This window comes from Dendrobates tinctorius, unplaced genomic scaffold (genome assembly GCF_039654945.1).
Source record: "Dendrobates tinctorius isolate UK_male_01 unplaced genomic scaffold, ASM3965494v1 ptg000036l, whole genome shotgun sequence".
Classification (NCBI taxonomy): domain Eukaryota; kingdom Metazoa; phylum Chordata; class Amphibia; order Anura; family Dendrobatidae; genus Dendrobates; species Dendrobates tinctorius.
In genome coordinates, this window is record NW_027361704.1 from 16,075,046 (window position 1) to 16,088,839 (window position 13,794).

General features: G+C 41.0%; 1 protein-coding gene across 4 annotated transcripts in view; it reads left to right on the forward strand.

Moving 5' to 3' along the window:
* Window positions 1-13,794, forward strand: part of LOC141087889 (A disintegrin and metalloproteinase with thrombospondin motifs 2-like) — an 851,362-nt gene that overhangs the window by 370,268 nt on the left and 467,300 nt on the right. For all 4 annotated transcript variants that reach the window (XM_073573740.1, XM_073573737.1, XM_073573739.1 and 1 more), the window contains one exon: window positions 3,795-3,878. In XM_073573740.1, coding sequence (XP_073429841.1) covers window positions 3,795-3,878 — 84 coding nt within the window. The remainder of the gene's footprint in view (window positions 1-3,794; window positions 3,879-13,794) is intronic.

Here is a 13,794-nt window from a genome sequence, read left to right on the forward strand (position 1 = left end):
TATGAATCCACCTAACAGTTGCCTTGTCCATTCCATACTTAGTCATTTTTTCAATAAGGATTGTATGAGAGACTTTGTCAAATGCTTTGCTGAAGTCAAGATATACTATATCTACAGCATTTCCTTGATCCACCCAATCAGTGATACCGTCATAGAAGGAAATCAAGTTAGTCCGACATGACTTACCAGTTAGAAACCCATGCTGACTCCGTTTAATCACTTCATTCTTATCCAGGTATTGACATACATGTTGATTAATAATTTGTTCAAAGATCTTTCCTGGTATAGAAGTCAGACTCACCGGCCTATAGTTGCCTGGGTCCACCTTCTTCCCCTTTTTGAAGATAGGAACAACATTTGCTCTTCTCCAGTCTTCTGGCACTTCTCCTGTTCTCCAAGAATATGATGCAATATGAAGTACTATGAAGCACTATGAAGCAATATGATGCAAAATGAAGCACTATGAAGTACTATGAAGCAATATGAAGTATTATGAAGCAATATGATGCACAGAAGTACTATGATAACATATGCTGCATAAAGGCACTATGATGTAATATGATGCATACAGGCACTATGATACCATATGATGTACATAGGCCCCATGAGGCACAGACAGACTTGCGGCCATGCTTGAAGGTGCCAAACAAGAGACCAAGCCCACAGTTACATTCAAAAGAGCAATCTCTCAGAGTTCCGGATAAACCTCCACTCTGAATAGCACATCTCAGTTGTCAGACTGATCCCACCCAAAGGAGCCAATTAATGAGCCACAGCTGGAGGGCAATCTTCATGGAGGCAATGTGATGGATTAACACCCTGTGTCCTCTATGGGTGGGGTAGTTAAGTTGCAAAGAAAAGTAAACACCTATTTACTGAACCATAAAATTGAAACACATTCTTCACAAAGTCACTCTGAAGCCATCTCATAAGGCTCTGTGCAGAAATGTAACTAAAGGCCCCGTTACACGCATCAATGTCCCAGCGATCCCACCAACGATCCAGACCAGCGAGCAAGCTGGTTATGTCCCTGCGATCCCACCAACGATCCGGACCAGCGAGCAAGCTGGTTTCCAATGTAAACAGCGGGTATCTAAGAGCCGATCGGCTCTTGGTTACCCACTGTTTACCTTGGAAACCAGCGTTGGATCTCACTGGCGATCTCGCTGTGTGTGACGGGGCCTTAACTGAAGTCAAATAAAAACATGTAGCCTGGACTTATGGCCTTACTATAGCCTAGAGGCCCAAGGCCTAGCTGCGTATCTTGTAAAAGCACACCTCAGCACATGAGTCTGCGCCTGTGCCCTGAGGACTACTACCGGCGTGCTGCTGGATCACAGAGAATGCTGCACTGCCTCCCCGCCGTCCGCACGCCCTGTGCTACCCACCACATACAGCTGGGGCTGGTTCAGCCTGAGGAGCCTCGAAGAGCAGTAGGGAGAGTGAGTGAACTCCTGCATGCTGCTTCATGGACACCTGCCGGATGCTGTAGCCACCAGCTGCACGCTGAGGGTCCAGCTATGATGAGCTTAACCTCCAGGGAGCAGGGTAAGCTTAGATCTCCGGCATGTGCACCACTCCTCCCCGTGCCGGTGTCTGCTTGATTATTTAAATATGCGACGGAGGTGGCGTTGTCCAATAGAACTCTTACATGAGATCCTCGCAGCCAGTGAAGCTTGTCAACATGGTTCCGGTTGCGGAGGCGGAAGCACAGCCAGAGATGTAGTCTGACTCACTTTCCTTTCTCTTCTATCCATGGAATCACTTTGCCTGGAACGTCCACTGCCACTCCTTTTGCTGCTGTGCGGTAGCACCTCCACCTCTTCATGTGGGTGCACTGTGGGGTCATTTGGTTCGACATCATTGCACACCGGTGAGCCTCCATCTGGTGCTTTTATGCAGCGTTTTTTTTTTTTTTTTCTTCCTCTCACACGGAAGTGTTGCCATCACTTCCGGGTCCGGCGTCCTCCCTCTTCGGCACATGCACGGCTCCTTAGCTGCTATTACTGCGCTGACACCCCCGCCCCGGCAACCCTGGAAGTAAAACCTAGCACCTCCGGGCGAGAGCGCTCCTTAGGCCTCCTGCGCATGCGCACACTGGCTTTCCTTCCCACCGGCTGCGCGCCACCATACAAGGCCTACAGGGGAAGCAGGGCGGCTGATGCCCGCACCCTGCACCTCCCAGACAAGTGACAGCGCATCCAGCTGCACTACGCTCCCCACGTGAGCCAGGGTGGCCATACCCGGACACTGGCCTCACACTGTCCTTACCATACGAGGGGGAGCTAACTAACAGGCCTCCCCCGATGCTGCCTCCAGCACTGGAGCCCCTGCCATTCCTGCAGAGACTGCACAGGTGGCATCATAGCCCAGGTATCCTCTTCACCTTTTAGGTATCCTCCACCTTTTTCTCTACAGGTTCCCTTAGGAACAGAAAACCAATTAAGGGTGCGAGGGGGACCGCCCCTTTTATCTCTGTAGGTTTCCTGTTCCTAGGGGCGGATTCCCTCTCTCAGTGGGTGCTGTCGTGGTGAAGAGAAAAAAATGACTATTATTCTGTACACCGCTCTGACAGAACAGTAATCGTCTTGCCACGCTAAACTCTAAAATTGAACAGTAAGGCTGCATCGACACATTGTGGTTACAGCATGTTTTTTTGGGTGACAATCTCTGTACTGTGCTGCAGATTGTGGTGGTGCTGTAAAAGCAGCACAAAATCATAACTATGCCACTATACTAAATTCATGGTAAGGACACCTACATCTCAAGTCTGAAAACTGTAGATGGTTTCAGAAAAAAAAAAAATCACAGTTAACAGACCAAGAGCCCGATTCATTAGAATTTTTTTTAAGTTACTAATCTTTTCTTGTCTTGCACCAAATTCCTCAAATTGGTGAATGCTAGTTATTGTATTTTGCACAAAATAAAAAATGATTTTTATTGTTGTCTTTTCACCATTTTAGAGCAAAAAAGTCGCATAATCCATAAATGTGGAAAGCAATGCTAAAATTTGCACAAAATTTCATATGAATAAAGAAACGAGCAACTGGTATACATTTGCACAAAACTTTTTTGAAACTTCTTTAAAAAGTTGCAAATTATTAATTAGATGTAGGTAGAAAAGCTTAAAAAAATAACCATTCACCACTGGCATGTGTGTAAAACAGCAACTTTATTCGGTCATCACATGAGGAGCAGAGAAATGAACAGATGGGCAAATGAAGAACAGCTGTTTTGCGTGAGGACTTACTTCATCTGAAAGCTGGAAAAAGCATGTAGTCATGTGAAACAACTGTTGCTTGTTTGTCTCTGCTCTTCATGACCAAATAAAGTTGCCATTTTACACATGTGCCAGTTGCGGGTGCCTTTTTTTCCAGTTTTTCTACCTACTTCGAATATCATGGACTAAATCTTTTCAAGCAGAGCACTGCACGATCTGGCTTATCCTGAATATTGATTGCCTTGATTCCACCAACTTTGATTCTAGAAATTGTGGTTGTGTTAGCAGTGCCAGCCTTTTTTTTTATACCTTTCTTGTGTTTTAAATAATTAATTAGGTGCATTCATCTTGGCTACAAAAAACTTGCACACAATAGCAAACAGAGAAAGAATGCAGATGAGCAAGTAGAAAATAGGCTTCAAATTAAGCACCAGGTAAAAGTCTTACAACCGGAAAACCTAGACAAAAAAAAGGCGCAAATGCAATAGTCAATCGGACGCATAATTTTTGATATTATACACTCAAGTCTTGAATATATTGCCAATTTACATTTTATCTATATATATTTTTTTAGGTCAATGAAATCTACCATGATGAGTCACTAGGTGCACATATTAATGTCGTTCTGGTGAGGATAATAATGTTGAGCCACAGTAAAGTAAGTATCTTCTGTGCATTTTACTCGTTCATTTTGATTAATTCAGATGCTCTCTACATAAAATTGATTGCTGTTAAAAGCTATTTTGAAATTTAAGAAAAACTCCCACCAAAATATTTGTCCATTACTCCCTTTGTAGTAGATATAGTAGACACAGTGCGTCTGTTCATATATTTAGCGATTGCTGTTTTCGCCTGGTATCTACACTGTTCCGACCCTGTGAGTATCAGCATCATCCGTATGGACTGGAAGTCGCTTCCAGGTCCCCTATTTAACCCCTTTGGCCCTACTGCAACCCAGTCATTAGCTGCAAATAGTTGCCCTAGATCTGGAGGTCAAACAATGACCTCTGGGTCTGCTGGCTATGTTGGCTCCTGCTATGTGCAGGCTTCAACGGCCAGCTGTCATTATAAACTGGACACGTCTAATGCACTGAAATACAGAAGTATTTCAGTGTATTAGACCAACAGTCATACTATTTAGTGTTTAATTCACTTACTTGGACTAAGTAAAGTAAGAAAAAATGTTTTGCTAATAAAAAGGCACTTTGCTGTGTAAAACGATAAAAGAACACACAATTGCTCACTGTGTCCAGAATGACCCAAGTTACAAAATTATCACACTATTTAACTCATATAGTGAGCAGTATAAAAAAAGATAAAAGCCACACCACAAATGCTTTGTTCCTTAGAACCACACACAAAAAAAATGGAATAAAAAGAGAAGAGAAAGTTGCATAAAAAAGTGGTATCTGTAAAAGCAACAAACCCCAGAAACAAGCCCTTATATACAGCTCTGTCGGTAGAATTCTAAAACAATGTCACAGCTTTCATAATAGAAACAAAACAGGGCGCATCCACTGTGTGAAACCTTTAAAACACAATTGTAATGGTGAGGCAAGGAGAGACTCACCTGATAGGGTTGTGAAACTCCGGTCACAACACCTACAAACGCATGAAACAGCTGCTGCAGTCTGCACTGGGTCCAAGGACTTGTAAGTGAAGATGGCTTTAAGGTGCAATGATACACTGCGCTGCTGTAGGTATAATTCAAGGAAATTTATTGGTGCCTACGCGTTTCCTGAGCTGTCCCAGCTCACTTCATCAGGGCATCATCCTGAGCTGTCCCAGCTGATGAAGTGAGCTGGGACAGCTCAGGAAACGCGTAGGCACCAATAAATTTCCTTGAATTATACCTACAGCAGCGCAGTGTATCATTGCACCTTAAAGCCATCTTCACAGCTTTCATAATAGGATAATGAAAAAAAAAACAAATTAGCATGTTTTCAGTGTGCAACAGTAGCAAAGCATAGCAAAACAATAAATCTAGCATTGCTAGAATCATACAGACCATAAGAATAGTTGTTTTATCGCTGTTATCCCATGGTGAATGGTGTGAAAGATAAAACACTAAAAACAAATCCTAAATTGCTGTTATTTGTTTATGCTACTTCCCAAAAACCAATTAGAATGTACCCATATTGGTAACAGCACAAATTTTCAGTCATTCTGCAAAATTGCTCTCCAATACTGCATTTTTGGCAAAAACTTTTTAATTGAAAAAAGCCCTCAGATCATGGACAAGCAAAAACTAATTATGCTGATACAGAGGCCTATTGGAGTCCAAAGTAACTCTTCTTCATTACAGTGAATGTTTGAATCCAGTTTTCAAATATAGAAATCCCGATAGACGAGCTGAGGATATACTGAATGTGAACATAACCTCAAAAGCAATCAAAATTTGTTATGTGGCCCAACATAGTAATAAAAATGTAAAGTCATCCTACAAGAAGCAAGCCTCAACACCTCACAACCACCCCACCCCACCCCACCAAAAATGTAGTAAAATCCAAACTCCTAAAGACAAACGACCTCCACCCGTTCTAATAAATGCAGTGTGCCCATGCATATCATTTCTGTAACGGGATGAACCCATTTAATTTATGGCTTCCTATTTTGGGCACTAAAATTACATATTTCCAATTTTAACTCTGTATCAATAGCTTTCTTATTTACTGGAAAACACGTGTGATTTCAAAGTAATCACTACACTGGTAGATAAATTTCCTGAAGGATTTTCTACTGTTCTTTTGAGCTATGCAAATGGCGCTCAAACTATTCCAGGAAAATTCTTGTTTCAAAAGTGAAATCAAGTTCGTTCTCTTCTGAGCTCTGCCATGTATCCAAGCAGCAGTTTCCACCCACGTATAAAGTACTACCACATTCCTATGTACTTGTGTAACAATGAATCTGGACCATTTTCTCCTGTTACTTTTTGTAAAAATGAAAATTTAGGGCTAAAACAATATTTTAGTGGAAACAATTTTTATTTTCATATCACAATGTTATAGAAAGCATCTGTAAAACATCTATTGGTTCAGAATGCTCATTGTACCCTTAGATGATTTTGTGAGGGGTGTAGTTTCTAAAATGTCAGTTATGTGGGGGTCTTTGTGAATTGTTCATCAAGCAGAAGGTTGGACACGATGACCTTGGAGGTCTCTTCAAACTGTAAAGCCCCCATTGCACATAGTGATATCGCTAGCAATATCGCTGTAAAGTCACCGATTTTGTGACGTAGCAGCGATATTGCTAGCGATATCGCTACATGTGATACTTACCTCCGACCGGCTCCCCCGCTGTTCATCGCTGATTGTGCGAGAAGGTCCTGGATCATTTCTCGTTGGGCGCTTCCTGCTGGGGCTTCCTGTGGCGCCGACGAGTGACGCGTGAAGGCGGGCGGGAGGACATCAGGATCGCTGTGTCTGACAGGTAAGTAGCGACCCCTCACCTCTGCTTGTCGCTGGTGAGATCTGCCTATGTGGCAGCTCACTAGCGACCACTTAGCGATGCAGCAGTGATCCATATCGTTGTCGGGATCGCTGGTGCATCGCTAAGTGTAACGGTACCCTAACATTCGATGATTCCATTGTTTTGTTGCACTTCAGAGGTTGTGCAAATGTGAAATGGTATCCACAATCTATACTACAAAATTTTGCTTTCTTGAACTAAATAGCGCTTATTTTCTTCTGAGCCCTGCCCCCCCAAAAAACTAAGATGTAGACAAAATGAGCACATACCCTGCTGTAAGTAAATAGTAATAGTAAATGTAAATCACAAAGGGTACTTGGTAAGCACAGTTTTTGATTAGAAAAATAAAAACGTAAAAGCCATCCCAGAGAGACACAGTGTACACCAATTGGAATGGTCCTTTCCTCTAGTATTAAAACCTCAACTCATATCAGATGACCTCAGTGTAGATGGGTCCTGACTGTTCAGGCATCCAGCCATTTTGAAGCCATATAAATAAAATGCCTAGCTCAGTAAAAGCAAAGTCACACCCCACTTTGTCCAAGGTGCAAGAAATTTGAGCAAAACAAAGAAACTGAGCCGGAGTATAACTTGGTATGTATGCAATGCATAAAAACATGTTCACATTGTGGTCATTTAACAGATTATGCCTACGATAGACACAGAATGAGCACATAACCTGCTGAAAGTAAGTAAATCGTAATCATACATCTAAATAACATAGAGTACTTTTTAAGCACTGTTTTTTGATAAAAAAAAGTGTAACAGCCATCCCACCATGACAAGGTGTACCCCAGTAGGGACTCCCTTAACCAAGTATTAAACTTTAACTTGTGTCAGAAGACCTCAGTGTGGATGGAATACAGCAGGACCGGTTCCCGATTGTTCAGACACCCAGCCATGTGCCCAAACAGAAATTTCTGACCAAACATAGGAAATTTTGTAACAAATTGCTGAGTCCTTTGTTTCTGTTACCTCTTGTGAAAATGAAAAATGTATAGCTAAAGCAACGTATTTGTGAAAAAAAAATACATTAATTTCCATTTCTTCAATCCACTTTGGGATAGTTCCTGTGAACCCTTACACAGCAAAAGGCATAGCAAATGGTCAGAGTTCAATAGTGATTAGTTCCCGTCCTGTGTGCTGAGCCCACCATGCTTTCTTCAAATAATACATATACAGTGCTCAGCATAAATGAGTACACCCCCTTTGAAACATAAGATTTTAATCAATATCTCACGGAACACTAACAATTTACAAAATTTCGACAATATCTTTCATAGAACTTTTTTAACACATAATGTAAGGGGATGGAAAATACGTTTGTAAAATATGTATTGGTATTGCTACACCATTAGGTGTATTGCCTTAGTTGCTTTACTGGTACTGCTACACAGTCAAGTGTATTACCATGTTACTAACTGTATATATTGTACATTGGTATTCTGTTGTGTTCATATGATAGGGTAAGTGTAGTTACTATTATTGACCAAGAGAAACCAATCACAAACAAAAATGTTTCCATACAAATGCACAAAGCATGGGCAACAAACAATGAGAATTGGAACTACTAACGCAGGAAAAGAAATATAATGTCATTGGAATCGCTGAAACTTAGTGGGACGATTCACATGATTGGAATACAAGGCTAGAAGGATACAACTTATTTTCAAGAAACAGACTTGATAAACGAGGAGGAGGTGTCACATTGTATATTAGAAACGCGTATATCTGCACAGAGATTGAAGCTTCAGAGACTGGGAGTTCTGTGGAAACTGTGTGGGTAAGAATACAAGGACAGAACAATGGAAATGAAACCATTGTAGGCATTTACTACAGGCCACCTTTGCAAGCTGAAGATATGGATGGACATAGTGGTCATGGGAGATTTCAACTATCCAGATATTTGTTGGGAATCTCTCTCAGGCAAAATTAACAGATCAGGGAAATTCTTATCCTCTCTTGATGACAAATTTATCTTCCAAAAGGTAGGGGGAAAACAAAGAAATCTGCTACCTTGGATCTAATCCTTATAAACAGGGAGGAAAAGGTTGAGGAGGTAAGAATGGCTGGGACTCTAGGAGGTAGCAACCATGCTATTTTAGAATTTTGGATAACTAGAGGAGGAAGACCTTTGAAGACTCAGACGTCAATGTTAGATTTCAGAAAAGCAGATTTTAAGAGACTCAGAAAAAGAATTGGAGGGATCCAATGGCTGGATATCCTTAAGGACAACAATGTACAGAAGAATGGGAAATCTTGAAAAATTCTCAAAGCACAATCGTTAACAATTCCGAAAAGAGGGAAGCATAGGAAGCATTTAAGAAAACCAGGATGGATGAACACAGAACTTAAGCACATGCTAAAAAGGAAGAAAAAAATATTTATCAAATGGAAAAAGGGAGGCATATCTAAAGAAGAATATAATGCTGTCTGCAGAACCTGCAGGAAAAGAATCGGATTATCTAAAGCTGCCAATGAATTAAGGCTTGCAAGAGTTGTTAAAAGCAATAAAAAATGATTTTGGGGATATGTCAAACGTAAAAGAAAAGTCAAAGATGCTATAGGATTTTTACAAGATGAAAATGATGAAATGGTAAGACAGGATGTTGAAAAGGCCGAACTTTTAAATTCCTATTTTGCATTTATTTTCTCTCAGAAAGAAAATGTAACCTCAACTGATCTTCAATGTTCTATTAAGGGAATAGAAGAATCCAGGATATCTAGATAGTGAGGAAACACTTAGCTAACCTAAATGAATTCAAGTCTCCAGGTCCAGATGAATTACACCCCAGAGTACTGAAGGAGATAGCAGAATAAATTTTTGAACCACTCTCCATAATCTTTGAAAATTCCTGGAGAACAGGAGAAGTCCCAGAAGACTGGAGAAGAGCAAATTTTGTTCCTATCTTCAAAAAGGGGAAGATGGCAGACCCAGGGAACTATAGGCCGGTGAGTCTGACTTCTGTTGTGAACACTTTTGACCTGGCTTCTGAGTTTGGGCCCCCTCTGGTGGTTGTTGCTGGTAATGGAGCTGGTCTGGCTGACAGAAGTCAATCACCTGAGGAGGATGTTTGGAGGTCAGGTGATACTGACTGGAGAGATTTCAGTGAGCAACCTTCCCTCAGTTCTTGCCGGTGATTTGGTTTTCTTCCTGAGCATTTTGGAAGTCTACTTGCCACCTGCTTTGTCCTGCATCTTTCAGATAAGTTATTTGTCTGCTTGAATCTTTTTGCATTTGATCTATTTTTTGCTTTCCTCTGATTTCTGCTTTGCTGGTGTGAGTTCAGCCTTGTTCCCTGATGGGACCTGTGCTGGACTCTGTTCCATATGCCACAGCTCATGTCAGTCTTTTCAGTATTTCTAATCCCCTGTTATATGAGTATCTTTTGTTTTGGGTCCAGTTCACACCAGAGTTCTGATTTAGTGGGGGAGAGGTCGTGTGGCCTCAGTATTTTTGCATATCAGACGTGTTGGATTTTTTCTTAGGGTTTTTTGCGTGATTGCAGAGAGTATCCTTTCCTGTCCTGTTCTATCTAGACAGTTTGGGCCCCATCATTTGCTTACTCTATTTTCTGCCTGTGTTTTGTGCCTCATCTTGTCTCACCGGCAATATATGTTGGGGGCTATCTATTCCTTTGGGGTTCTACTCTGGGGCAGTTTAGTTTTCCCTTTTCTCTCTTTAGGCTTAGTTAATTCTTTGGCTGTGCCGAGGCATCTAGGGCATCGTCGGGACGTCCCACGGATAATTCTAGTTGTGTTGTCAGTGTAGGGGTCTGCAATCTGCTAAGTTACCAACCTCTCTGGTTATCTGGTTGCCTAGTCTATTCCCCTGCTATCCTCCTCAGTTACCTAATCATAACAGACTTCTATACCAGGAAAGATCTTTGAACAAATTATTAAACAACATGTATGTAAGTACCTGGATAAGAATTAAGTGATTAAACAAAGTCAGCATGGGTTTGTAACTAATAAGTCATGTCAGACTAACTTAATTTCCTTCTATACCAGAATCACTGACTGGGTGGATGAGGGAAATGCTGTAGATATAGTATATCTTGACTTCAGCAAAGCATTTGACAAAGTATCTCACACAATCCTTATTGAAAAAATGACTAAGTATGGAATGGACATACTTAGGTATGTCCATTCCATACTTAGTTATGAATCCACTTACTTAGTTATGAATCCACCAACTGTTAGGTGGATTCATAACTGACTTAGTGATCGGACCCAAAAAGTGGTCGTAAATGGTTGCACATCCAGTTGGAAGAATATCTCAAGTGGGGTACCACAGGGCTCTGTCCTGGGCCCTGTATTGTTCAACATCTTTATCAACGATTTAGATGAAGGAATTGAGGGTAAGCTGATTAAATTTGCTGATGATACAAAGCTAGGAAGGATAGCTAATACTAGAGAAGAGAGAGAGGATTAAAAAAGATATAGATAAACTGGAGAAGTGGGCAGCAACTAACAGAATTGTTTTTAACAGGGAAAAATGCAAAGTATTACATCTGGGCAATAACAATGAAAAAAGCATATACAGAATGGGAGGAATAGGTCTAAGCAACAGCACATGTGAAAAGACTTGAGTATACTAATTGATCACAGACTGAATATGAGTCAACAGTGTGATGCAGCAGCAAAAAAGGCAAATACAATTCTAGGATGTATTAGCAGAAGCACACAGTCTAGATCACGTGAAGTCATTATTACCCTCTACTCCTTTTTGGTCCGACCTCATCTGGAATACTGTGTCCAGTTTTGGGCAACACATTTTAAAAAAGACATCAACAAACTGGAGCAAGTTCAGAGAAGAGTGACCAGAATGGTGACCGGTCTGCAAACCATGTCCTATGAGGAACGGTTGCAGGATTTGGGAATGTTTAGCTTGCAAAAGAGAAGACTGAGAGGAGACTTAATAGCTGTCTACAAATATCTCAAGGGCCGTCACATTGTAGAAGGATCATCTTTATTCTCATTTGCACAAGGAAAGACTAGAAGCAATGGGACGAAATTGAATGTGAGGAGACACAGATTAGATATTAGAAAAAACTTTTTGACAGTTAGTGATCAATGAGTGGAACAGGCTGCCACGAGAGGTGGTGAGTTCTCCTTCAATAGAAGTCTTCAAACAGAGGCTGGACAGTCATATGTCTGGGATGAATTAGTGAATCCTGCTTTGAGCAGGGGGTTGGACCAGATGACCCAGGAGGTCCCTTCCAACTCTACTATTCTATGATTCTTTGATCCCTAAAGTCTAATGCACCCATTGCTTATTTTTTTCTTGAAGATTTGCAGCAAATTCAAATCTGTATAATGTCAATTCTTGCAGTGTATTTCACCTGTACTAATGGGGGAAAATATATAACAAAAGCATGACAAAAAGATGCCAAAAAATAAATGTGTTTTATGCAGCGTCCTTCCTGCCAGTACATTAAGATATGCAGCAGAATTTTCTCCTGCCAATCCGGAATGTGTGAACATAGCCTTAGTTCCTGTCCTGTGCCCCCTCCATTCATGCAAAGTCCTAATGGATTTTGGGGTGAGAGAAGACGCAATCAGGTACTAAGCATCCTCCGCCACCTCCCAATTCATTACAAGTCCCCATCAACGTCTTCACCCACCTTTCAGTTCATTATAAACTCCTATGCACCTTACCCCCTCCTCTCCCACTCCCCAATAAGTTTTAAGTCCCTGATAACATCACAATGAATTGTGAGACGGGGGATGACATTATCAGGGGCTTAGCACCTTCTTCCACCACCCAATTCATTTCACATCCATATCTAATGTTCTCCTCCCCTCCTCCTGTACAATGAGGAGAAATCAGGTGCACAACCATATATATAAATATCCAAAGACTAGGGGTGCAATGTCAGTAGCAAATGAGGACATCGTACTGAAGAAGAAAGGCACTACTGGAAATTATGCACACCACAAAGAAATTTTTTTTGTACATATAATAATAAACTAGTTTTATTGGCACACACAAGATAGGTTAAAACCAAAAAACAGAACCATGTCCACTCAGAATGAATGATACAATGCCGAATACACAGAAAATATGCATAAATCATCCCTATTCTGAACCTTCTGGCTCATGAGGCGAATATAATAACACAGCCCTTAGGAAGAGATAGATAGAAACATGGGCTGCCCCACATGATCCAAAAAGAGACCCCACATAATGAAAAAAGCCCAAAATAAGTATACCAGCCCAATAACTGGTAGCTATGATGAGACCCAATAGGCGTCTATACAATGAGGTAAATGCCCCATAGAAGCTCAAAGAAATAGGAGGTTTAATTACCAAATACTCAGCATATAGAAGGGCAAGTCCCCCGAATTCGGGTCCTGAGTGGAATAGAGACTGTGGCCCTTCTATATGCTGAGTATTTGGACATGCCCCTGGAAGAAGAACAAGGCGAAACGCACGTCGGTGTGTGCCGTAGCTGCAGCCGAGACACACACTGCAGGTATTATTCATTTCTATATACGTATTCATGGTACCTTAAATGGCGGAATCTGCCTTATTAGGTATTTAGGTATTGTAGCATTTAGCCGGCACATAAACATTGGCATGTTTTCTTCGAGACTCATTATTTGAGATAGTTTAAGATTATTAACCTCTGCAGATAGGGGTGTTTGATCTTTCTGTATGCCATTGGTTAGTTCATTTTTGAGGCATCCTATTTATAGCTCTATCTGATTCTATCTTGATTGTGAATAATGCATTTTGTTATTTTTGGGTATACACTCCTTGTGCCATTGATTTTATTCTGTTTGGCCTTTTGTATAATGTATCTTAAATATGTTTTGATAATCAAAATGGGCTTAAAGTGCAGTTAAAGTACAGGCTCTCAGCTTTAATTTGAGGGTAGTCATATCCTAATTGGAGTAAAACTTAGGAACTACAGCTCTTTAATATGTAGCTGCTTCTTTTTACAGGGACCAAAAGTAATTGGACAATTCTCAAAATCTCTTTAATGGGCTATTCTTTCATTAATCCGTCATCAATTAATCAGTTAAACAGTCTGGAACTGATTCCAGATGTGGCATTTGCATTTGGCCTCCAAATGCTGTGAACCCACAACATGCGGTCA